Source organism: Mauremys reevesii, linkage group 8 (genome assembly GCF_016161935.1).
Source record: "Mauremys reevesii isolate NIE-2019 linkage group 8, ASM1616193v1, whole genome shotgun sequence".
NCBI lineage: Eukaryota > Metazoa > Chordata > Testudines > Geoemydidae > Mauremys > Mauremys reevesii.
In genome coordinates this window covers 10,536,836-10,562,796 of record NC_052630.1, presented here as the reverse complement: position 1 = coordinate 10,562,796, position 25,961 = coordinate 10,536,836, and the positions used below count along the sequence as shown (strand labels likewise).

Sequence of the window (25,961 nt, the reverse complement as noted above, 5' to 3'; positions counted from 1 at the left end):
GAAATGCACAGGGCAGTAACTGGAAGTGGTCCATGCAATATGACGGTATTATTTTGGAGTATCACAGATGACTATATTCCATCATTTCAAAGTCTTTTTGAAAACCCTTTTCCAGATAAACATGGTCTGGCTAAATCATTTCTCTTTTCAAAGGGAAAATCAAGCACTTCACATGAGCAATATTCATAGGTTTAGGCAGAGGAAGGTAGCTCAAAATAATCATGGGTATTTACACGTTAAAAGAAAAACTGTTATACAGTGCTATTATGTGTTGCCATCCTGGCGAACACCGCACGGTGAGAATTTGATCACAATATTGCATTGCAGCTGATTGTAAAGCAAAGGCATTTCCCCTCATTGTGAATAACAGCAGTGGAAAATGCTAATGTGTACTGGCACACTGTACCATGTCAGGTGACAGGTCACGTCCAAGGAAGATAGCATCAGTTGTCTTTTCAGCCAATTCTTCTCCAAACTTAGTCCAAATAATGTTACCCATTTTATTTCCAACTAGAAATTCAGTAGCACAAATAGACGTGACTGAAGTTATCTATGTTTTACTATCTCAGTAGGTGTTCACACATTCATGTACGAATCTCAACACAGTGATTTCAAACTACGTATCCCCCTTACAGAGTTATTCAGAGTGCAGACTATGAAGAGTTCCAGAAATTCTAGTTCTATAATTATACTATGATGCTTTTCAACTCTCCTCAGCAGTAGGCTGTTAGTGTATGTAACTTTGGTCCTGCTCACACATTGTCAAAAGCCATTGAAACGTCTGTGTGGGGGGTATTTAAAACATCAGACAAATATGTCACTCAAGGTACAACAAATATTGTGAGGTAATTTTATTCCCCCCCCTTCCCTCATTTTTAGGTAAAAATATTACAGTATACAAGATAATCTTATTAAAGGTAAAAATACATTATTTTTTTTCTCTAAACAGGTCTACCTACAGTACACTTTTTTCTTTTTTTTTTCTTTTTCTTTTTTTTTACAAATATAACTATTACTCTACTAGGCTATCTGTGTTCTCATCTGGCACTTAAGAACTGATCACAGGTCACCTTCTGATTCCGCTAATTTTTCTTAGCTGATATCTAAATGTAATGGTCATATTCTAGGTGCACCTTGTAAACAAACAGTACAGGTTAGTGTTTCCAAAGTAATAAGGTGTGCTTGGAGCAGCTTAAAACACCAAATAAACAAGCAGCTGAATTTTCAGCTGCATCATGCTCTGAACTTTTCCCTTGTAAGAGTACAACCAGAGGACTTTGTACCACTGCAGCCTGTAAATTGGTTTAATTTTTCAAACTTCTCCCTGTTTTTCTTTACCATGGCTGAGCAAATAACTCCTAGCAAATCCTTTTTTTGACTAATTCCCCTCTTTTGTTGACGGAATGTCCTCAGCAAGCTTGAGGTGGGTTTTTCCCCCCAAATGTATTCATAGTGTGAAACCATTCAGCAACATTCTTTGTGAATTTCACTGATGCTATGGCTTGCCATTTGACATTCAAAAGCTGAGCTGAGTTGCCTCATTGTGATTGGTCACAAGTGACATGGTATTGTTATTCTTCCTTGACTGAATGAGTTAACTCCTAAAATGATGTTTCTAGTTTAAATCCTCATAGGAAGGCAATTCACTATATTTTACTATGCGTTTTCACATTTGCTTTCCATTAACCTCAGTGCTATTCTAACTCAATTTCATGGGTGTCCATGGAAAGCAAGCACAAAAGGAGTGCACACCTCTAAGTAAAGGTGAATCTGTTTAAAAGTTTTAATGAATATTCGTGGAGTATTTTTTTTGCAGGGTTCACCCAGACCTAAGCCCTAGATGTAATGGGTCAGATCTCCAGTTGATATAAATCAGTTTGGCTCCATTGATGTCAATGGAACTATGCTGATTCAAGCCAGCTGAGGATTTGGCTGTTTGCCTTTTTTAAAAGGTGCTTTGGGTATCTAAGATAAGCATGATTATATTTTGGATATGGTGCATTTATTTCTGATGTCAATGGGCTTGTTTTATACTATGGCTGAGCAAATAACTCCTAGCAAATCCTTTTTTTGACTAATTCCCCTTTTTTGTTGACGGAATGTCCTCAGCCAGCTTGAGGTGGGTTTTCCCCCCCAAATGTATTCATAGTGTGAAACCATTCAGCAACATTCTTTGTGAATTTCACTGATGCTATGGCTTGCCATTTGACATTCAAAAGCTGAGCTGAGCCTTTGTATCATAAAGATATTAACTGATTGTTGACTTCACCCAAAAACATATTCTAATGCACAAGGCCCTTACCAATATTTGTTAGGTGGCAAAAGTTGAGGGCTCAGTACCCATCTCTTGCACTGTTTTTGCTCCCTTAAAATGCTGGTTGAAATATCAGATAATGTTTAAAAAACTAGTTCTCTTTCTCTTTGTTCGCCATCAAATGTCCTTATTTAAGTTCTTCCCAAACTTGTCACTCAGCTGCTGTATTAGTCTTGCTAACTCTCCAGTAGCTTCTGACTTTTCTTCTAGAAGCTCGTAGCGGAGACTGGAAATATCTTGCTTAATCTCTTTAAGTTCTCCTACGATGAAAAAAAAAAGTTCTTGTAAATGAGACTGAATTAAACAAGTCATCGACGTGTTTTAATTCTGGAGAATGAGTTCATTTGGGAATGCAAAGGATAGGCTTGGCACTAAATGCGTGGGAACCTCCATAGAGTAGCAGTTACACAAAATTCCCCCCACGGACTTAATGAAACGAACTCCATTAATACTGCTAACAGTAGTAATGTGTGGAGAGTTCTTGTTCTTTCCAAGCCCACTCCTCCACCACATACAGATTCCCAAGCTACACAGCGGCTTTTTAGGATTCAGAATAATGACACTTCAGAGATACCATTCCCTCACCAGCATTCCCTTTTCCATATATACTGAGTGGGGAACTACACGGATTCCATCCCTTCCAGCTGCAGATGGGATAGCTCAGGACAACGCTTTTAAAAGGGGCTAAGGCCCATATGAATGTACAGTGTAATGTGCCATTAAGAAGTATGGGTCTGTTGGAAAAAGGGTGGCCTTGGCTGCATGGCGCAATGGTGCTGTAGGTGCCCTAGGCAAATGAAAGATTTGTTTGTGATGTAAGGTATAGAAAGCTTAGCAGAGATATTGGGCGGGATTCTTTTCTCTGCTCTGACCCCCGTAGGCCATCACGATGATGCACGGGGCCTAGGAAAGCCTCTTAACCAATTGGGGGAGAATTTGTCTAGTGCAGGCACTGGGTAGGACAGTTGGAAGCTGCCTTACACAGGTCCCTTCACAAGCCCCAGTGTAGGGGTTAGCCAAGGGCTGAGAGGAAAGACAAGGTGGGTCCATACACCATGCCACTATGGTGATTTTGGACAACTCCAAGGGTAGGTCTGCTGTAACTTAGAGAAGCTCCCTAGACAACCTAAATTATAGTGGAGATCATTTCAGCCCACAGAAAGGGCCAAAATTGCAAGGCCATGAAGATGGTTTGAAGTAATCTATGCCCACCAGGCGTGCTGCCTCTCCAGAAGCTGTCCCACACAGTCTCACCCATCTGATTTATGATTTGACATATCAGTTTGAAACTGAATGGAGATGCCTGATTTCAGCTTTAGTGATTGTAACAGCATTAATTGTAAAAGCACTTGCCTTCATTGACTTCATCATTCTCTCGATCAACCTGAGCCTTCAGGACATATCGCTTAATAAGACGCTTCATTATTTTCTAAACAGTGAATAAAAATGGTTAAATGGTATGATATTGGTTGTCTTCCATTCTAGATTTATTATGAACAGTGTGAGCTACAGAGCGATGAAATCCTGGCTCCACTGAATCAATCAGAGTTTTCCTATTGACTTCAGTGGAGCCAGGATCTTACCTTTATATTTACGCACTTTGTGTTATAATAGTCGAACAACAAATATTTAAGACGCATCCCACAAGAAAGGCAGATAAAGGATAGCCCATAAATGCAAAGTAACTACAAATGGTTAAATATCAAACTAAAAAATGGGATCAAGCTTAGGTTTGGGGGATGTAGGTTGCTGTTTAAAGTATTCATAAGAAAAAATCTGGATGAAAAAATAAGTTGCTTATTAATGACACTATCAAATTCACTCATTACTTTGAACTAAGTGCCTGATCCCAAATTTACTGAAGTCAATGGAAAGACTCCCACTGACTCCTGTGGGTGTTGGATCAGGGGCTAGGAGAACTAGGAAACAGGGAACACAATGAAGGATAGAGAGAAGAGTCAGAATGGAAAAAAGGATTAAAATGATTAAGAATTACCTTAGAAAAATGGCACGTATTTAATATACACAGCAAAAAAGAATTCCATGTAGCTGTATGAACTGGAAGATTATTGGATAGAAAGAAGTACGGACACATATAGGAATGAGAGCAGACAACAAATCAGATATGAACTTGCAATGTGATGCTGTTGCAAAAGTGCTGAAGCTTTGTTTATACATAGAGGTATAAAAGAAGTCCTAAGGCAGTTTATGCTTTACACTAGGCTACAACTGGAGTCCTGTGGAATCTTCTTCAGTATGGGGGGGTGGGGGCGGGAGTTGATAGACTGGAGATCTGAAGATGGGCAGCAAACATGACAAAAGGAGTAAAGGGACTGACCTCCCAGGGTATGTCCACACTGCAACAAAAACCCCATGGCACCAAGTGTTAGAGTCCAGGTCAATTGACGTGGGCTTGCAGGGCTAAAAATTGCAGCGTAGTCATTCAGGGTTGGGCTGGAACTCAGGACATGAGACCCCACAAGAGGGGAGGGTCTCAGAGCTCAGGCTCCAGCCTAAGCCCAATTGCATACAGTGCAATTTTTAGCTCAGCAGCCCAAGCCAGTTTACTGGGCCAGCCATGGCCATGCCACAGGTCTTTTATTGCAGCGTTGATGGACCCCAGGGGACTACCTTTTAAGACTCCAAAGTTAGGCATCTAAATCTATGTTTAGACACCTAAATAGCTCATTTGGGTGCCCAGATGCATGATTAATCTACATTTGAGCGTGTAAAACAAATATGGAAGTGTATGCATTCTTGCTTGGGAGGAATTTCCTCATGCAAAGTGGATAGTGGAAGCTTATCAGGCCCCCTTGCAGGATTCCCCCTTCTGCTCCACCAGGAGGCTGATGTTCCCCAGCACAAGGCAGCATCCAAATGGCATGACTGAGCCCAAAATGTTTTGTTTCTTGGGGGGAATTTCAACCCAACGATCAATGCAGGTGGTGCTCAATCTGCAAGGAAGCTACTCCCTTTGGGATTTGGCTCTGATGATGATGTAACTCCAACCAGGATTTTTGGATCTTTTCCTGTCTAACTGAGGGATACTCTCCATCTGCCTTCAAGAAGAGCTGCACTGACATCCCTTTTTCGAGCATGCAGACACTAGAAAGGGAAAAGACCATCCGCGTCTACCTTCATCTTAAATGACCACAGTCCCTGCTCCTGGGAGTCGCTTCATTGATTCATCACAGGAGGCAATGACATCTCTTATTTACTGAGTTCACTTTGTTTGACCCTTAGATTTATAATCTTATAAACAGCCACACAGCTGAAAAGACTTTAAGGGGGGTTACTGTGCCTGGACAATGATGTTGACCATTAGTCACTGAGGAGCACAGCCTGACTTCAGTCACTGAGCTGGTCACCGGGCAGATGCACAGGGACCAGGGAAGAGGACTCTGGCACATCAGGATATAGTCCGCCTTCTGTTGCCCTTCTTCATAGGGACAAGAAATAAGAATCCAGACAATGGCAGATACCCTAGCCCAAGTATCCCTAACTCCCTTGGACTGTCCCATCCCCTCTTGCACCTGCCCTGCTGCCATGCAAGGAGCCTCTCCCAAGCTGAATTTTCTGTCTGCATCTTCTCAGCATGCATGCATACACAGCCCTCTCCTTTGGTGCAGTAGAACCACGCTCATTTGGGTGCTTGGGGAGCCTCTATACACTTAAAGGCAGGAACTAGACTTGCCTTCCGGATCTTGCTCCTGCTCCCACAGAAAATCTAGGATAGGGCTAAGAAAGCTCTCAGGGTCTTCTCTCTACTTACAATACTATGAATGACTGAGGCATGTTACCTGGCTTCTGTGTAATGGTGCGAATGGCTACTCCCATTGGGACTGAACGACATCATTTTGTGGAGCAGTTTTGTCATTTTTGAATAAAAAATGGTGGGGAACAACAGCAACTTAACATCTATCTACCTAAGGCACTCAAATGTCCCCCCCCCCACCACCATCTTAGTATCTGAGCACCTCACAATTTTTAAAATATGCTGATCCTCACATCATCCCTGACAGGCAGAGAAGTTCTATCATCCCCATTTTATGAATGGGTAACTGAGACAAAGGGAGTAAGCAATTTGCTTAACCTCACAGGAGTAGTCTGTAACAGAGCAGGGAACTTTACCCAAGTCTCCCAAGACCCTAGCTAGCGTGCTAATCACAGGAGCATCCTACCCATAAAACTTAGGTTCAGGCCCATCTGCCCACTGAACAAGAAGAAATCCTGTTGCTTTAAACGTCACTGGCAATCTCCCCAAAGGTTTTGAGGCACAAAACCCCCTAAACCAAACCAAAACCAAAACCATCCCACCCCTTCCTCCTGATCATTAAGTAACTGGACGTGAACTGTAGCAATATAAAGGCAGGTGAATGACAAAAAAGGATCCAGTTACTTGTATACGTGTTATCTAGTGATGGAATGTGGAATGTTTAGGACTGTGTCTTTCTATAGACGAGATCTCTCTCTAACCAGGTGGGTCAGTTAAGGGAATATATATGAGACACAGTGCACATACTGTATGCTGGAGATGGCCAAGGTAGTTCAATCCAGATGGAAGACGTGCTGCCACCTGAGAAAACATAAATTGAGGAACATTCTGGGGAAAGTGGGGAAATACTAGATCCCAATAGAAACAATTTTCAAAATAGGAGACAAAAATAGGGAACTTGCAGGAAAACAAGGAATCAACATATAACGAATGCCATTATCTTCTTGACATTTACCATCACAGAGTATTTACCTGGGCCAGCCACAGTATTTTCAGTACAGTCTATATTTACAATGAGTAGTACTCTAGATGCCATGTAGCTACAGGTGGCAAAGGTCAAGATCTTCATGGTGCCAACTATACCAGAGAATATACCGTTGTAAGGATACTGAACAGAAGTAATGCAAATGTGACAATTCTTTATCAAGAATCTGAGGGGTGGATATCACTTTGCAGCCTTTGGAGACATCCCTTGCAATATCTTCAGCAATGCTACCATGTATTTTTGCCCTAATATTGTATTGTGGCTTTGCATCTCTATTGCCATCTACTACCCCTTCTGGGTTCTTTGCTACTGTAAGTAAAATGGCTTCTCAACCACATAGTTACTGGTCAAGAAAGTCATCATAATTTTCAGCCCTCCAGACCTTGCTCACCCAAATAGTTTGATTGATTTCAATGGTGTAATACTCATCTAAGAAAGGGTTCCAGGAGCAGACCTTCATTCATAAGTTATTGCCTTCTAGGCAGAAATCAATCTTCTTTATGTATTTATTGGCCCTACCTTCAAATACTCTTTGTTCCTTCAGTTTTTCAAGTACCTTCTATAGACTTTATCTTGCTGGGGCAAAGGAGAGTGAAAAATGGTCTTGTGGTTAAGACACTGGAATGGGACTCAGGAGATCTGGGGTCAATTTCTGGCTCTGTCACAGAGGGCCATATTTTAAAAGGTTTTTAGGTGCCTAAAGAAGTAGCTAGATACCTAATGGGATGTTCAACTCCAGGGGAGTTAGGCACCTAGTTGCTTTTGAACATCATATTAGGCATCTATCTACATCTTTAGGCCCTGAATACCTTTAAAAGCTTTTGAAAATGTTACCCAATATCTAGTATTTACTACACATATTTATACCTTTTTATCCCACTAACCAATTCCTTTCCTTAACCCTGTTAACAATTTACAAATACTTGATGTGGGTAGATGTTAACCATGTACCTGCTTAGTTGGAGATTTTGCTACTACATACATAACCCACTATTTCCACATAAAATAGGTCTACCAGAAGCATAAATTCTCAGGACAGGAACTTGGTGAATAATTGATTTTTTGGTTTGGTGTCTAAACCGAAAAAATCTAAAAAAAGAAATAAAATTGTTGAGAGTCAATCCAAAATGACAATTTTTCAGTTTTCTCACCAAAACAAAAACTGACAAAGAAATTGTTTCAGGGTGAATAAAACATTTCATTTGACCCAAAAGGAAAGGTTTAGTTTCATTTCAAGTGGTTTTTAAAACCCCTTTTTTATTTTTTTGTGAAATCTAGGTAAATTTCAAAACTAATTGCAATTTTGAAATGAAAAGTCAATGTGTTTCATTTAATAAATGTCAAGTTGAAACATTTCAACTTTTCTGAAAGCTTTTTTCCAAATTTCTAGTGGCTATATTCACCCTAAATTCACTAACAGTTTTGGTCGACCCAAAACTGCATTTTTGGCAAATAAACAATTTGTAAAAAACATTTCACCCATTTCTACTCAGGACTTTACAACAATGGTAATTTCACAGTGTGGGAAGAGTAAGCTGTCATCACGGCTCTCATAATTAATTTTGTAACATATCACATTGCAGATCCAGCTAAACAGGACAAAATATTTCCAAAGAAAGCACATGAGGGAGTTAAAGTAAAGTCTAGAGAGACAACACTGTGTCATGACAAAATGAAACACTGTCAATGAGTCTAGGATGAAGGTCGGGTGAACTTTTCTTGTATTAAGTTCAATACCAGTGACTGGCAATTAATTACCATGACAATCACGTTAATGTCAAATGTATTTCTGTAGCTGCCATGCTGCCTTAAGCAACTGTGAAACTAAAAGGTTTGGGCTCAGTCCCATAAACCACTGTGTCCTTTGATTTGGCATAGTTCATTGCTTGACTCATCACAGGATCGAGAAGTTTACTGTATATTGACAAATCTGATCCTTGCAAATAAGCCTTGTTTGCTTACAGATCTTTTCCCTTGCTCTTGTTTTTTGACTGTCATTACCTGATATCTCGTGGGCTTGTTATAAGCGTTCTTCACAGTAAAATTTTCTGAATTTCGAGCGCTTGACTGAAAACGAACTTTCTGAAATTATAAAACATAATGAGACATTAAATCTGTAACAGCTTCTTTCCCCAAACAACCTCTCCGCCTCAGACTAAACTGACTTATGCAAACATTAGAAAATGTTGCATTCTGTGAGCAGGTTGGAGATCCTGCAGAAGAAAACCAGCACTTCCATTCCCCAATTAATAATATAATGTATATCTAGCTTGTTCATAGCACTTTTCATCAGAAGATCTCAAAGTGCTTCACAGAGGAGACAAGTAGGTCATCCCCATTTTACAGACAGGAAAACAGAGGGACCGAAAGGTGAAGTGACTTGCCCAAGGCTGTTCAGCAGCCTGGGGGAGAGACAGAAATTGAACGCAGGTCTCCTGATACCTAGTCCAGGGCTCTATCGTCTAGGCTATATTGCCTCTGCTAGTTTATAGGAGGGTGCAGAGGGAGACAACCCGCTCATTTCATTGCCAAAATGAATGGAAGAATTATTGGATGAGAAATTCAATCTCAGATTGTCTAAACAAAAGGTGTTTTAACTGTATCCCTCTCACACCACCTTGAGACAGGCCGGTGTTAAGAGGCGAGAGGCAGAGCTTTCTTAATCACTTCTAATTTTCTTGGTGATTGCGGCTGACTTTTGAAAATAGCTTTTTGAATAAAGAGAAGAGAAAATTCCTCGTCCGACTCAATGGATAGTATCAATTAACTCCAATCAGCCACAGGGACACATTGCAGATTACAATGGCAAGCTCTGCAAAGCCCTCCTCTGCATTCCTCTCCTACATTCTTCCATGCCCTGGTCTATACTAGGCTTGCTTCAGCTCTTCCTCTTATCTCCACTATGGCCCCTTTCTTGGCTGGGCTTTTCTCTGACCCATTGTCAGCCTCATCTTGGATAGCTCTTCCTGTTCTCCTCCTTTCTGCATATTCCTTTGATCTCAATCTTCGGCTCCTTCCCTCCCAGCTCATTTCTATGCTTCTTCCCTCTTATTTGCCTCTGCTATTTTGCCAACGCAATGAATTTCTCTGGTCCCATCAGGGCAGATTCACTGCCTCTCTTCTGCTCTATGGCTGTGCCCTACAGAGCCTCCCTTCTCCTCAGCTTATGTCCTGTGAATGGCAGAAGCAGCTGACAGTTTTCAGTTCACAGGGCCTAAAAATGTGCAGTGACACTGAGAGGAAAATTTAAAAGCATGCACTGAAGTATCTTAGAACATGCCCCCTGAATATTAACAAGCCCTCTGAAGCTCGTGGTGATGCTGCCTCAGAGCAACACTGCAGCCTCTGTCACGCGCAGCAACTGTAGCCAACGACAAAAATCCAACACGTTTTTTTTAGGTCTCGTTTCCCAAAGTTGTTTTTTGTTTTAAACCCAGCTTGAGCCGAGGAAGTTAAATGAGGGTCAGTGCAGTTTAAACGATGCCATCTCATTACATGTTTTCATTTTTGCTGAGTTTGATGGTCACGGCAAATCAGCTGCAGCTGAATCTTGGTTGAAATGCTTTAGGAGTTTTATTCAAAAACTCTGAACCAACAGAAGTGCTGCAAAGGAAGAGAATAGATTTGCCTGGGTTTTTTTTGGATTTTTTTAAAATCTGCTTGCTAAGAACAGTTTTGTCCCAGTGACATTTCTGCAAATAATATATTTCCACAGGATTAAGCTCTCCCCGATTACACTGACATTTCTTCAGGAGCAATTCAGCTTTTTAGGAACGTTTCTCTGTGTCTCATATTTTGTCATGCAGAAGCTCATTGGTACTAAGGGAGAACTAACTTGCCTCTCACAAATGTGCCCATTCCAAAGTCAGTGGAGTTGTGCTGTCTCAAAGCACACATCTCTTTCAAGAGAATGAACAGGTGGCGGATGAGGCAGGGCCTATCTATTACTGTGTATGATTGTCATTAGGCAGCTGAAAGTGGGGAGGTTGTTAACTGCAGCTTCAAGTTGCTGGGAAAAGTTAATATTCCCTGGTTGGGACCCTGCTTCCAATGATAAAATCAGATGTGATATTAAATGTTGATTTTTACATGACAATAAAGTGAATTTAGGCAATATATAAAGAACAGTTTCAAGAGGCAGCATGGTCCTGTGGCTAGGAACCTGGAGTAGGAGTCAGGAGACCTGCATTCTTCTGCCCCCAGTTCTGCCATTAGCCTGCTTTGTGACTTCCTAGGGGAAGTCACTTCATCCATTCCCCTTCCCTTTGATCATTGCCTGTTAGGTTCACTCCCTCTGGGGCACTTGGCATTGGCCACTGTCGGTAGACAGATACTGGGCTAGATGGACCTTTGGTCTGACCCGGTATGGCCGTTCTTATGTTCTTATGTTCAGTCTATTTAGACCATAAGTTCTTTGGGGTGGGACTGTCTTTCACTAGATGTCTACACAGTGTCTAACTCAAAGAGGCCACTGCCTTGGTTAGGGTCTCCAGTGCTACTGTAATACAAATAATAAATGAGTTAGAGTAATACTGTACACCAGGTAATACTGTAATACCAACAATGCTAAGCAGCTCTTCTTGCTCATCTGTGAACTAAGTAAAATTCCTTCCTTTGATGCCCACGAAGGACATGATGGTTTATTTACATTCAGGATGTTAAAAGAAAAGAAGCACATGACATACCCGTAGCTTGGAATTCAGCATACCCATCTCGAGATCATTTTCACAGTTTTTGGCCTTAGATTTGCAGAGTTTTATGAGGCACATTTTTATTCTCATTATGAGATAATAAAATGATTTAGGGCTTGGCACTAGATTAAAAGGAGCAGGCAGAGTCCTTCCTTCATCAAAGTATGATAACCAGAGCTTGGCACGAGCAAATTTCCACTCCACATCTGCATCCTCCTGCGGTGGGAAAGGGAAAAATGAATTGCAGAATTAGTGTTTTGAAAGGAATTGAGAAGTATTATTGCATTGGCGCTCAGACAGATGCACAAAGGTGACTTAGCTGGAAAGGGTATGAACCTTGTCACTGAAGGCCACTCAACAGGAGTGTTTCTGATACAAAAGTCTTGCAGATTTATAGCTCCCAAATCCATTTAACCTCTTTATATTGAAATCTGGGTATTTACTTGCATGTACCACTTTTTCCAACTGCTTTCAGTTGGCACACAGACAATATGCAAAACCATGTTCTGAACGTAGGACCGCCCTCTTTAATTACATATTTTTGGGGTGTACTACCTTGCATTTCAATGTGGGGAGTCAGGTGGGACAGGTAAGGACTGTAGTGGTAGGAAAAGGAGTCCAGCAAGCAGTGGCGATACAGAAAAAAAAAGTCCTGAGTCCAATTTCAGAGCTGAGTGAATGATGATGTCAAGAAGCTGCAAAATCTCCTCTGGGCTGCTGCTGAGCAACATACGTGGGAGAAGGCAGGTTAGGTCCAGTGCCCCAGGAAGATACCTGTTAGTGCAGTGGGGGAGGCTGGAAGGCACTGATATATCCTCTGTCTCTCCAGCTGTTGCTGTGAGGAAGGAGTAGCTGGGGTGGGGACATCAATAATCAGTCCTCTTCCAGCTCCTTTCAGAAGTTGGTGTTCCTCGTGTGGAGGAAGGAGACAGGTGAGTCCAGTAACCCAGACAGGCCTGTCCCTATCTGTCTGGTGGAGGCGCAGGAGGGATAAAGATTAAATAATGATCCTTTCCAACATGCTTCCTATGCTTTGTCTGCTAAGCCAGGTGCGGTTTCCAAACATCACGAGTTCCTAGACCTCTCTCGAGCAACCTTGCAGTGAGCAAGATTTAAACAGAGCAGCTGATCAGAAACCAGCAGAGAGAATGTCAGTCTTGCAGCCGGCTGAATGGAATGTCACATTCCTTCCAGCTTGGATAATGGACAAGTGACTAGAGGTGCCAATTAGGAATGGGACCACCTGTCCTTCCTTCTTTCTCCACCTGTCAAACATCCTGGGTTTGAACTTGAACTCCAGAGTTAATAAGTTCACACGCCCCCTAAGAAGGGACTGCAAAAAAACATAGGGAGAAAGAGAGAGAGAGAGAGAGAGAACAAAACCTCGTGGGGAAAAAAGCAGGTGAAGATCAGCGCGAAATGGGACTGTGATAGGGAGCACAGGTGACCAACAAAGTGCAACAGCTTTTAAAGGCCGTTACTTCTTCCCTCAATGGTATCATTGCCACACACGGACACAGGGACTAGGCCATGGGCAAGTTAGCGGTGGCTGCACCTCTTGGACCAGTTGCATCAGGTGGCTAGATTTGCTTTCGACCTCTAGCACCTCACTGTACTTGTGGTTCAAATGGCACCCCCAAATTCTGCAGCAAGTGACCTGAAAAGGACCTTGCCTTGGGCAAGCCCAGAGGGGCTGCTCTTTGCAGATTTTAAGAGTGGCTTTGACAAACGTGATGATATTGTAGTATAAAGGAGCCCAAATCAGGGCTGCCCAAGGGGGGGAGGGAAGGGTGGTTTTCTCCAGACCCCCCCAAATGATGGAGGGGCAGCTGGGGCAAATTTGAGTGAGTCGTGTAGCAACCTGTTGCACAGGGTGACAGCGCTACTCTGGTTTGACACCTGCCAGCCAGGCTATGTGGTAGGCTGAGACCCCGGAGGTAGGAGTGAGATCACGGATAATGCTTCCATCGGCACAGGCAGAGGAGGGACTGGAAGCAATCCCCTAGCTGCACACAGGGCAGAGTCACCCTATCCCTGCAGGGAGGGCAGGGACACTACAGGCAGAGAGAGTCTGAGATGTGAAATATCCCCAGTCCTTTTATTTGTTGCGCTGAACATGGCCCTGTTTCTTCAGACGGCAAAGAAATACATAGAAAAATGGTCTGATATAGGGGCCTCGCTGATAAATAGAGTTATCTAAGGATATATTTTCAATGCATAGCACGAGGAAGTGGGTATGTAATTTCCATTCAAAATAAACTGCGTGTCAAGTTAATCACAGCAATATTTAACTACTAGGTAACGGTTATCATCTGATTCACTAAAATATTCTGGACAGCAGCTTGAGCCACTTATCTCTTCTGGTAATTGAAAACTAGAAGAAAATACCAGCTGATTTCCTTGTTTGTCCTATTCGTATTCATCATCACTACATCTTGGCTCTCCGTCAGTCAGCACATGTCACAGAAGCAAGTTCACTTCTCAGTTAAGATGATTCACCATTATTAGATTGTCAAGGTGAGCCAAGACACCGAGAACATTTCTGAAGATAAATGTAAGGTCAGTGCAGTCTTCATTGATCCGAGTGGCATTTATGATTTTCCTCGGTACTTGTATGGTCTGACCCTTATTTCAAGATTGTTTACTGTGTGAAAAAAAGATGATCTGCAGCTGCTTTACAGCTGTTTTTATTGTGGTATATATAGAAGCCAGCGGCATCAATGAGAAAATAGGTTTGCCAGTAATCTGTACTCACATCTGTACTATGGTAAAATGTATAATGCAACTCGCTCATCGGGACACATCTCTGATGATGCCACTGTGTTTGGCAGCCTTTCAGAAATGGGCATATTACAAAATGGAGGCCTGGGGCTAAATTCTGCCCTCGCTTATGAAGATGCAACTTCACTGACTTAAATGAAGCAGTGCTCCCTTTGCCCCATTTAGCCCCTGCTCACTCCTGAGCGCATTCTGCGCCAGAAAAATTAAAATTCTGAGCACAATATTTTAAAATTCTGCAAATTTTATTTGTCAATAAATAAATGTGGCTCCAGCCTGGCAGTGGGGAGCACGGGCCACTGGCTGCATTGAGGTGGGAGATCACCCTGCAGCCCCCACCTCCCGCGGTATAGGGACTCGGCAGTGAGGCTAGGCCGGACCCTGACACAGTGCAAGGGCTGGGCCTGCCTCAGAAATGCCCCAGGGCCCTGTCCCACTGCTCCAGGTGCAGCTGGGGGTGGGCAGGCTCACCCCAACAGGATCGAAGTGTGAAGGGGCTTAGTGTGTAGGGATCCAGGTGTGGGGTGAGAGGTTTCTGTGTGGGGCAATCTGGGTGCAGGAGGCTCAGTGGGAGATCTGGATGCACAGAGGCTTGTTGGGGTGTTCTGGGTGAAGGGGCAATGGAACTATGCAGGGAATGCAGGTGAAGGTGGTTGCGGCTCAGTGTCTGGGGGGGGTCTGGGTGTGGGGGGCTCCATGTGGGTCCTAGTGCTGGGGGAGTGGGGCTTGATGGGGTGGGGGTCCAGGTGCAGCTGGTTGGGGATCAGTGGAGTGGGGGTCTGGGTGTGTGTGGGGGGGTAGGGCTTGTCAGGGTGAGGGTTCGATGGGCCTACTTAACAGGGGAGCCCCAGCTCCTGCCGAGGGGATGCTGCATGCTGGGCTCCTGCTTCCCCCCACGATTCCCCTATCCTCTTTTCTTCTCCATTCCCCTCCCGTCACGCCCACATTCCTCCCCTGCCCTATTCCACCCCTTCCTTCCTCACTGCCTCGTCCCCCCATCCCCTCACCCCCCTTCCCTCATTTCCCCCACCCCTCCTTACCCAGCCCCACCGCGGGCACTCACTGTTGCACAGAATAGAAAACAGGAAGGCTCCCAGCACACAGAAGGGGAGCACGACTGGCACTAGGACCCAAGAGGCAGCGTTCAGAGTCAGCGGACACAGCCTCCTTCAGCTGGGCAGCTCTGCGCTTGCAGAAATGATGGGGGCAGTGGCACATAACCTCGTGTGCCCCCCATGCCTCACCTCTGTTTGGAGGGGGGCAATTCCCTCCCCCACCATCAAAAAAACCAACTGTGCCCATGGTCATCCCCCACACAGGAAATCTGCGGGGGTGTTTTCTGTGGGTGCACAGTCTTGCAGAATCCCCCCAGGAGTATTGACTGGACTTGAACCTCATAAAACAAAACTTAAACCTAATCCCAATAGAACTAATTGGTTAAAATGTTTATACTTTTGTGTCTAGCTGAGAGATAAGGGGCTGATCAAGATGCTGGATTAGACATGAGAAGGCTGAGTGCCCCCACAGATTATGATTCTTAATCACTTTTTGATAACTATCCCATCTAGAGGGACTGTCCAGCAGCCAACAGGATAACAACTTCTTGTCCTCCACTGTCTCTCTTGCCAGTGATCTGTGAAGGACAAGGCTAAAAAGAGATTTTATTGTGGATTCAGGCAGGAACAGGTTAGGTGTCTGCTGGAAGACATAGTTCCCTGGACTATCACTTGTTCCAGGCATTCCACCAACTATATTGATATTATGGGACATCCTATCGCTGCAGCTGGGAATGAAGGTCCTCCTGAACAGCAAGGTAGGGCCTGAGGAGGTGTTGTGAGAAGCCCTGGTTATAGGTCAGACCTATGAGCTATCAAAGACATTTAACCAATATCTTAGGTATTTTGTGTCACAGGAACAAGGATAACTTCTGTCACAGGTAGAAGGGGTAGGCATTTGAGCTGAGAAAACTGGTTGACATTTGTACTAAGCTAAATGTGCAAATATGAAAAGTAGAACTGGCCAAATCCCACTTGTCAAATATGTTATTCGGCGAATGTTGCTGATAGTCGTTGAAGACTAGACAACACATCCCAGAAGAGGAGTCGAGCACTGCAAGGACCGCCCCTTAGGTTTACAGTTTTATTCAAGCTACCAGCCCCTTGTGCTCAGCTGCGCACAAGTAGATGGCACTGTTCATCCTGCTTCCTCACTGCCCGGTCAGATGTGCAGGGAGTGGCAGGAATGAATGGCCTATCCGAACAGGCATAGGGATGTGTAATCATTTCCTGCTGGTATAGACCAGCACCCCCTGCCCTAAGCAAGGGGGAAGCAGGGAGGGAATTGGTTCTCTGAATCACAGTGCCTCCTGGAGTGTCCCAGTTTAAACACCATCCCTTTTTCCGGGCAGTGCCTAAAGGTACAATCTAGCCCTGAATAATTTATCTTTGTGGCATTTGATGAGCTTTGTAGCCCATTAAGCATTATTTGATGGATAAATTATTGGATGAATATCTGCTATATTCCTTGCTATGGAGAACCCTGTTACCCATTAGAGAAATGAAAAGGAAGAATATTCTACATCATCCCTATGATAAAACAAGGGGGAAATATCTACCTCTGGTGCGCATTGCACCGACCAAATACAGTTTGACGATCTCAGAATTCTACAAGGCAGCACTGATATAATTTAAATTATTCCCATTTTACCAGCTATTACAAATACTGATTATGACTCTCCCGCACTATTTCCAATCATATTCTGAAATACTCCGTAAGTGGTACACTAAAACTAATTCTGGTGTTTGTACACAGAGAATGTTCAATGCCCATAAATTGGTACAGTCTTCCAGACCACCCACCAGTAACTATAGCTGAACTTTCATTATACTCGTATTCTCAGCCAAATGCAAAACTAATATGGCCTAGTAATTCCTAGCCTACAAACAGCTGCTCTCTTTCCCCCGGCTATATAAGTACTTATATTAACAACGCCATGCAAATGTTATATTCTAACAAAAAGCAAGCAAATGTAATGGCCATGTATGATTTCATTTCTTCCCTTTTTCAATACGGAGTCAACTAAAAAGTTACTCATGCTCCCTAATAAACACTCCCTTCTGAAAGAGCCCCTGCTTGAACCTTGCTTAGATGTAAAGTTATTCTTTTTAGCTAAACAGCTCTGTCCTAGGCATTGTATGCGTTGTTTGCCTTATCTACCTGAGCTTGTACTAGTAATGACTGTTCCCGACTCTATGGAACCTAATCTTCAAAAGTTGGGTGCAAAACTACACATGCTTAGTTTAGGGGTGTATAAACAGCTATGCATGCATGCAAACCGCATTTGCACCGACACGTGTGCACACAAACCAGGGCTTCTATGTGTGCATTGAGGTATTTGTGTGCCTAAACTGAATAAATGAAAACAGCGTGAACGCACTTTGGAAGATCCTTTCCATGAAATTAGCCTAGAGCGCTGACTTTGCGGTGCAGCACAGATAGCTTTACATGACGGGTTTTTGTTTTGTTTTCTTTATTCGATAGTAGCAACCTTAGAAATACTGATGCTGGAGAGCATGTCTTCCTGCAATTAAGAAGCTGTAAGATGGCACTGCAAAAATGGTGAGAAGAGTTTCCTCCAAGTAAAAGAGGAGGTTGAGGCCCGTTGAAAGTAAGTCTCATCTCAGAGGAAGAGAAACTAACTGAGAAGCTTGATCTTAAATGTTAAGGATCTCTTGGGAAATACGACTGTGCCTTCTGAATGCAGGGAAAGCTTCTTGGGTAGGCACTATGTAAGTGTTTGCTGACATTCGTCCTGATTGCAGCAGACATAAGGGTACATTTTCAGCTCTGGCCTTTTGCAGAGCTGGGTTCTGAGTTTAGATCAGAACAACTAATTAATACAAATCCAACGGCAGGAATTTGACATTGAAGAAACCGGGACAAGAAAGAGGTGAATCATCCCTGACAACAGCGTCCAATATTAATAACTTCCCCTGCTTTATTTATATTAGCAGAAAGTTTTTTCGCTGAAGTATTTAGCAAATCCAACCTGCTAATATGAACAATACAGGGCACAGTTCACTGAATCCTGGATATACATTTCTGCAACTATTCATTCAGATTCTCTAATGAGTCAGCCTCTGCTCTTCGTGGCCCTTTCGTGTTCGCTTCCTACAAACATTCTTGAAACAGAGTTTTACTTGCACAAATATTCATGGAGACTGAATTTCAAAGCTGCCATGCCTGAGTTTGAGGAATCCATTTAATCTAACCTATTTTTGTGAATCTAACCTAGATAGTGAATGCTCACAAAGAACTGTTCATGGGTTTGAAAAAAATCAAGAACTACTTTCATATAATGAATAAATCTAAGGAAATTGTGATCTGCTCAGAGATATTCTACAAACAAAGGAAGATAAATTTGTTGTCTAAATGATTCACTGTGAAATATTTGCTTAGGTGTAATTCTGGGATAGAGACTTTTCAGTCACCATAGAATTTTAAGATAAATGGCTTCTGTCACACTATGACATCTTATATAAGTACATCCTGTAATTTTCTTGTTTTTATAACATTTAACAGTAAATTAAAAGTATACATATATTCTGTAATGAAATTGTTTATCTTACCTCAATTTCCTGATAGGAGTTGTTGATCATGGCTATTAACATATTGAGCAGCACCACCACCATGGTAACATTATAAACTCCATAGAGTACATATCCAATATTCTCAATGAACTTATGATCATACTTCAGCACCACTGATATCACTTCAGACAAGCCAAATATTGACCAGAATAAGGTTTTAAAACTTTCTTCTACCCTAAAAACAAAACAAACAATTATTTCACACGATCATCTCCAGATTGGCAAGACGAGATGTTAATAATAAAAACGGCACTTGGCCAGAGTAAATATGATGTCTCTGTGCAATCAGTGCAGGCCATGATGAATCACCCTGTGGACTGCCAAGTCATATTTCCTGAACTGATAACAATATGTGACACCCCAAACAAATCATAAAACACCACCACCTCTGTATCTGCCCCATCTGCTTTTTCCCAACTTCATTAACTGTGAGCTAGATTGTAACTTGAACTCTGTACCCCTGGAGTAGGGTGACCAGATGTCTTGATTTTATAGGGACAGTCCTGATTTTGGGGTCTTTTTCTTATATAGGGCCCTATTCCCCCCACCACCCCCCTCTGTCCCGGTTTTTCACATTTGCTGTCTGGTCACCCTACCCTGGAGGGGTAGTAAGAGTCCCTACAAGGACTGACTGGAACTTCAGACCTAGCTGCCGGCCTAAGTAGGGATGCTCAACTCATCCATGTATGTCCTCGCTGAAGCAGGTGGGAAGGAAACGGTTAGGGAACAGGGAGTGGCTGGACCATGGCAGAGAATGGGCAGAGCCTTGGTTCCATCCCCCTACTGGCTGGACTTCTAGAGTTCAAAGAGAGAATCTGTTGGGAGGTATTGTGGGTGGAAGGGAATTTGGAGGCAAAGGGTCAAGAGAGTTTTTCCAGCCAGTGGTTTCCAGGGCGTGTTTGAAAGTGGAGGAGATGGAGCCAGAGGAAAGGGAAAGGTTAAAGAATACCTTTAGGAAGGAAGGGGAAGATCATGGAGAGGTGGGGTCAAGATGGTAGGTCAGGTGACTCAGCAGGGTGAAGCAGTAAAATATGGAAGGGAATATGAATGGCTCAAAGGGGAAAGGGGAGGACAGTGAGAGATCCTGGTACAGGAACCACACTTTGCCTTTGAAGAAATCTGCTCGGCTCTTTATTCAAAGGCAAAATGACCAGGACTGACCAGTACCCATCTGATAACAATTCAAACTATCCATTGACTTTCAGTGAATACACTCCTTTATAAAACATTATGGCCTTTACAATTGAGACTGACGAAATGTTTTATATTTCTACGGCAGCTTAACCCTGAGAAATCACTTTATAAAGCAGATTATAGACTCACACAAATCCCCCTCAGAAAATAATAAGCTTTTACATGACCTTCAGTGTCAATTACACCTGGCATAGCAGGAAAACGAATTAATTACTATCATTTAAAGTATAGCAAAGACCACTGGTCAGTTGCATTATGTACAGCTGCAACAACTAAGTATTATCGGTATCACAGCCCATTATACGATCTCCTTCCACTTGAGTACAGCAGTAGTGAATTTATTAACTTTACGGGTGATGTTCTTTGTGGGAATAACTCCACTGGCTTCAATGGTGCTGCACAAACAGAGGAGTTGGACTTATGAGTTTCAAAGAGATGTTACATGGGATTAGAACCTCAATAAGCACATGCCTTCCTATTCTTCTGCCAAAAATTCATGTTGCCTGTCAATATATTATCCACCCCTTTCATTTATACTAAATGAAACCTAGAAATTATCAGAGGTTTTCTCACTTCAGGCACATGTTGGACAGAGTTTATGATTTCTGAGTACAGTAGTTGGAACATCTTTCCAAGTTACCAAGCTATGGCACTTTTCCATATGACAGACATTTCCTCTTGTTTTAATACTCCTATTTTTGTTCTTTGCATTGATCTACCATGGTAACTGCCATCCATATGACAGAGTACTTAAATAATAGAATCCGGCCAATGCTTATTCCATTAAATATTGCACTTTCCAGTTAAATTGCATTTATAGAGCCTAATACTCTGGCTTAGAAGCCTGTCATCTGTCACTTATCCAACTAATAAAAGACTGTAACCACCAACTTTGATCCTTGCAGCAACCTGCAATTAAACTTCTTTTTTAATTTGGAAAGGTTCCACTTGTTTTCTACCCTGCAGGCAATTTTTAATACAATGTGTCAACTCTGCTCCTTTTCCACAACTTTAGCATTAACCTCTGTGCTGGAACATTGCCATGTTCTCTCCGAAAACTTAATTACTGGCTGTATGTGGATGTGGCAGTACAAAAGATTCATGAAGAATTCTAGCAAATTAGTTATAGAAACAGAGCGTTCCTTTCCTGAGATGGTGAAAGATTGACCTAACAACATTTGTGCATTTCCTAATTATCTTCCATAACCATCCGCAGCAAAACATCAATATCCAAGGTCTTGTCTCTGATGTGAGAAAACAATAAGCCTGGTGCATCCCAAATGTGGATCCACTGTTTCAGTGTGGAGATAGGCCTGAGTCCCTCAGACTGGATTTCAATCCAGATCCAACTTTCCCCTGTGTTCAGGAATGCTCAGATGCGGGCGGGGGTGGAAGTTTTCCCTGTTGTAGAGAAAGGAGCAGTGACATGCTGGAGAGGGATGTGAGAGGTTCCCAAGAGGTCCTTATTAATCCATCATTACATTTAAGAAAAGACTGCAATAACGCCTCTGTCTGTCATGTTCACTCCCTTCCAGGATGCTGCCTAATTGTATAGTTCCTCGGCCTCAGCATAGCATAAGTTGAATGTTATTTTTATCAGTGCCCGTAGTTAAAATATTGACAGCAAGTCACTGGAAAAGGGAAGTGGGGCCCCAGATTCTGAATATCACTGAAGTTCAGGTGTGTTTAGATCCAGGGTTTTGGTCCAGGTTTATGTTTTCATTTGTCATGGATTCTTTCATTCTTTCCTTCACGCTGTATGTTCTAAAGCCCTCTTGTTACGGGGCCTACATCTTGGGAGAGATTCAGGGCTGAAAGAAGCAGATCCAACATAGGGCAAATCATTAGTGCAGTTGATCCCCTTGGCTGAGCTAGTAATAACGGAGTGGAAGCTGGCGGATGGTGTATGTGTCTGTGTGTGTGCGCGCACGTGCGCAAGTATAGGTGGCACTAAACTTAAGAGAGTTCTTACAACCTCCTTCAAAGCAAAAGCACTGAGTGTGGCACAGCTCTGGAAACACCATTCCCGTCACACTGCACCAAGGCTCTCTGTGCTTCTGGGTTAATGTCTAGCTCACTTGTCATGATAAAAACATTTTCGAACTCATGAGTAATACTGACTGGAGTCATTCTATTTACAAAGCCTGGAAGAAGCACCCCTGACTTCTGTAACCTAGCGGCACAACTGTCCCCAAAGAGTACTAGGCTGCAAGAAACTGCTTAATGAAAATGAGAGTAATAAGGATCCAGTGGTTATGGTGCTAGCCTGACAATTGGGAGACTCTCGTTTATTTCTCTGCTCTGCCACAGACTTCTTGTGTGACCCTGGGAAATGCACTTGGGGGCAGATTTTCAAAAGGTATTTAGGTGCCTAAAGACTCAGATTGATGCCCACTGGGATTTTCAAAAGTGCCTAAGCAGTTGGGCTCCTAACTTCCACTGATTTTACTGTTTTAAATCCGAACCTATTGAAATCGATGGGAGTTAGAAGCCTAATCTGTTTAGCCACTTTTGAAAATCCCACTAGGTGTCTGCCTGCATCTTCAGGCACCTACACTTTGAAAATCTGGCCCTCGGTCATTTTGTGCCTCAGTTCCTCATCTATAAAATAGATGCTCCCCTACCTCACAGGATAAATACATGAGGAATCTGATGCACTCAGCTACTGTGATGTAGGTGCTTAAAATAAGATGGTATTTTAAAGTTTTAATTATACTGTAATTAAGAACCAACTCTGTTTTTTGTCTTTGATACATGGGTTGAAACACAAGTTCTTTCCTTTCAGTAGCTGAAAGTGTTAAAAGAAGCAACGGAGAGACTATTTAAAGAAGAGTTCTAATCAATATCTAAAGTAAAACATAATAATACTCTGACTTTCTATACTGCCTTTGATCAGTGCTCTGAACATGCTTCACTGACAGTAACTAACAAAGTCCAAGATCCCCACCCCTGTGAGGGAGAAGGTCTTTTGTCCTCCTTACAGATGGGCAAACCAAAGAACTGAAAAATCTAGTGATTTACTCAAATTTACATGGTGAGTCATGGCCTGAAGCAGAATCTGAAACCTAGAGAGAGCTGGTTTCCTGTCTTTTGCTGTAACGACGATACTTCACTATATTATTTCCCCTGTTTTAATGTGTTTCAATATATACTTCAATGCACAGGGGTTATTTTCCCCTCCGTGCACACATTATTCCCATGAAAGCTAACTGGAATTTTATGCTTTTGCATCAAGGAGAGACTAGAATCCATAGAATATGTGAGATTAGCTGCATGCTGACTTTGATTAAGCATTATTGTTCTTTCCATCAGAGGGGTTCCCCGCCAGACCATGATTTCATATAAATCTCTCTTGCAGTATTCCTCTCCTGGTTAAGAAAGCTCAAGGCATCCTTTCAGACTGAGCTCTTCTCCGTGAGTAGGAAGTGCTTAGCTCCTCCAACATGAAATACAGTCAATAGTCTATAAAATGTAGCATTTTAATGAAGGAAAATGAAAAGAAAAGTCTCCAAGTAATGATGAAATAATGAACTGAATGAATTGAATTTCTCTTTAGAAGGTGCAGGGAAGACAAAACCCTAGGCTTCAACCTGATTTGTGATGCAGAACGCAGTATGAATGCAATCAGTCCTGCTTCCATTTCAATTTTGTTTATATAGCATGATCTCAATTATGGACTGTTTCAACAACTGTGTTCTGTATACAACATAAAAAATGAACAGATAAACATAACTATGATCTGTAGAAACTGCAATGAAAAGTCTGAAAAGGGAAAAAATTAAGCGTTTAAAAATATATTTTGCAGTTATACAGTTAGCTAAACAGACTCTGTATTTAGCAGTCGAAAATTAAGCAGGAGTAGCATAGATTTTGTTCCTTCTGCAAAAGGAATATGCACATTTCAGAGACAATAGCACCCTTTGTATGCTACCTCTGATTCATAAACCACTGATGTATTCAGTGGTTTAGAGTGCACTGTACTTTAGAGTACAAGACCACAAAACTGAACATGTGATTTGAAAGGTGCAGTACCACACAAGGCAGCAAGTACTGAAGTCACTCTGGATATTCACTAACCACAATAATTAGTAGAGCTAAGCAAATAATTCATAGTCCTTTTTTTGACAAATTTAATTTCTTTTTGATGCTTACAAATTGCCCATGAGAAGCTTATAATTTTCTCAAGTGTGTGCATCATTCATTGAGTAATATCACTGAATAGTTCTTGATCTGTTAAGCAATTCATTGTGGATATCCAATATTCAGCCTATGTAGGGACCACAATCCAACTCCCATTGAATTACTATTACTATTATAGCAGTGCCTAGGAGCCATAGTCACGGACTAGGATCCCGTTGTGCTGGGCCCCATGCAAACAGAGAACAAAAAGACAGAGAAATAGGTTAGTTTTGATTTGAGCTGCAGACCATGTGGTTCTTTTTCTATTTCGTGACTGGGTGAACATATCCCTTAGAATCAGTTTCCAGTGCAGGCAATTGCATTTTCAAGTTCAAAATCTGCTTTCTGTAAATTTTCTATTATAGTCACTTAAAAGCCTCTATTTTCACAAACATTCCTACCAGTAAATGCATTTGAAGAAATATTTGCACAACAACCACACAAGGGTAATGAACACAGCAAAAGAAAAAACTTTTTTTTTTGTTTTTCCCGGGTGAATTTTCACAGAAGCTGTTTAAAGTAGTTGCCCAGCTGCAATAATTTGTTGCTCCTTTTCTTTATGAGTCAGTTAGTGCCATTTGTGAATACCCACCATATTCTGCAGCAGAACTCACTGACAGCTCAGTAAAATATTGAAGGAAAAGTCTACACGATACATAGTGGCCCATATGCTAACGTATTCTTGATATGTGTAAATTAACAACATATGTTTATGACTAAACACCATAAGATTTCCAGCTTTGTGAAAGTGTCTGAGAATGGTCTAAGATGAATGTTAATCCCTGAGCTGTACGGTATATGCATTATTTAAAAAAGACTGCACATCTCCCTTACTAATCACATATTTCACACTCCAGGGTATTAAAATAATCTGAAACAGCAATACGGAAGCCTGGAAATCTACTCTTACTAACTGAACAGCATTAGGAACAAAGTTGGAGGAATGTTCGCCAATGTGAATTTTCCTAACAGTGCTAACTGAAATTTGCTGAGCAAGATAACAGAATTCCTGACCCTGCAATCTGACCTGCTCAGGGGTACGTTTTAGCCTGGGCAGAGCACCAGGGGGATTCCATGGGGACAGTCTCTCTGAATGGATCAGGTTGTAGGATCCAGGCAGGGGTGAAAGTGAGCCGGTACGGGCCAGTACTCCGTACCGGTAAGAACTCGCACTGGCCCACACCCAGCCCACATTAAAGTGCTGTAATGTCCCTGCCCCTTTTGCCTCCCCAGGGCCGCCGACAAGGTGGAGGAAGGGGTAGCAACAAGGACGATCTTTTGCCGCGGCAGCGCTTTAAGGATTCTCAAAGAGCTGCTGTAGCAAAGGACCATCCTTCACTCCTCCTTCCCCCCCACCCCCATTGGCGACCCTGCTGGTAGGGTCCGTACTGGCAGA

The 25,961-nt window shown here is 42.4% G+C and overlaps 1 protein-coding gene across 3 annotated transcripts in view; it reads right to left on the bottom strand.

Annotated features, from left to right (window-relative positions):
• Positions 1-254: 254 nt before the first annotated feature.
• TRPC7 (transient receptor potential cation channel subfamily C member 7) overlaps positions 255-25,961 on the bottom strand; it is a 349,786-nt gene continuing 324,079 nt past the window's right edge. For 2 of the 3 annotated variants that reach the window (XM_039486616.1, XM_039486617.1), the window contains exons 8-13: positions 19,172-19,367; positions 11,760-11,981; positions 9,076-9,156; positions 6,837-6,890; positions 3,668-3,743; positions 255-2,574 (exon numbers count right to left, since the gene is read on the bottom strand). In XM_039486616.1, coding sequence (XP_039342550.1) covers positions 2,432-2,574; positions 3,668-3,743; positions 6,837-6,890; positions 9,076-9,156; positions 11,760-11,981; positions 19,172-19,367 — 772 coding nt within the window. In that variant the 3' untranslated portion in view covers positions 255-2,431. The remainder of the gene's footprint in view (positions 2,575-3,667; positions 3,744-6,836; positions 6,891-9,075; positions 9,157-11,759; positions 11,982-19,171; positions 19,368-25,961) is intronic. The other variant, XM_039486618.1, reaches the window with a different exon arrangement.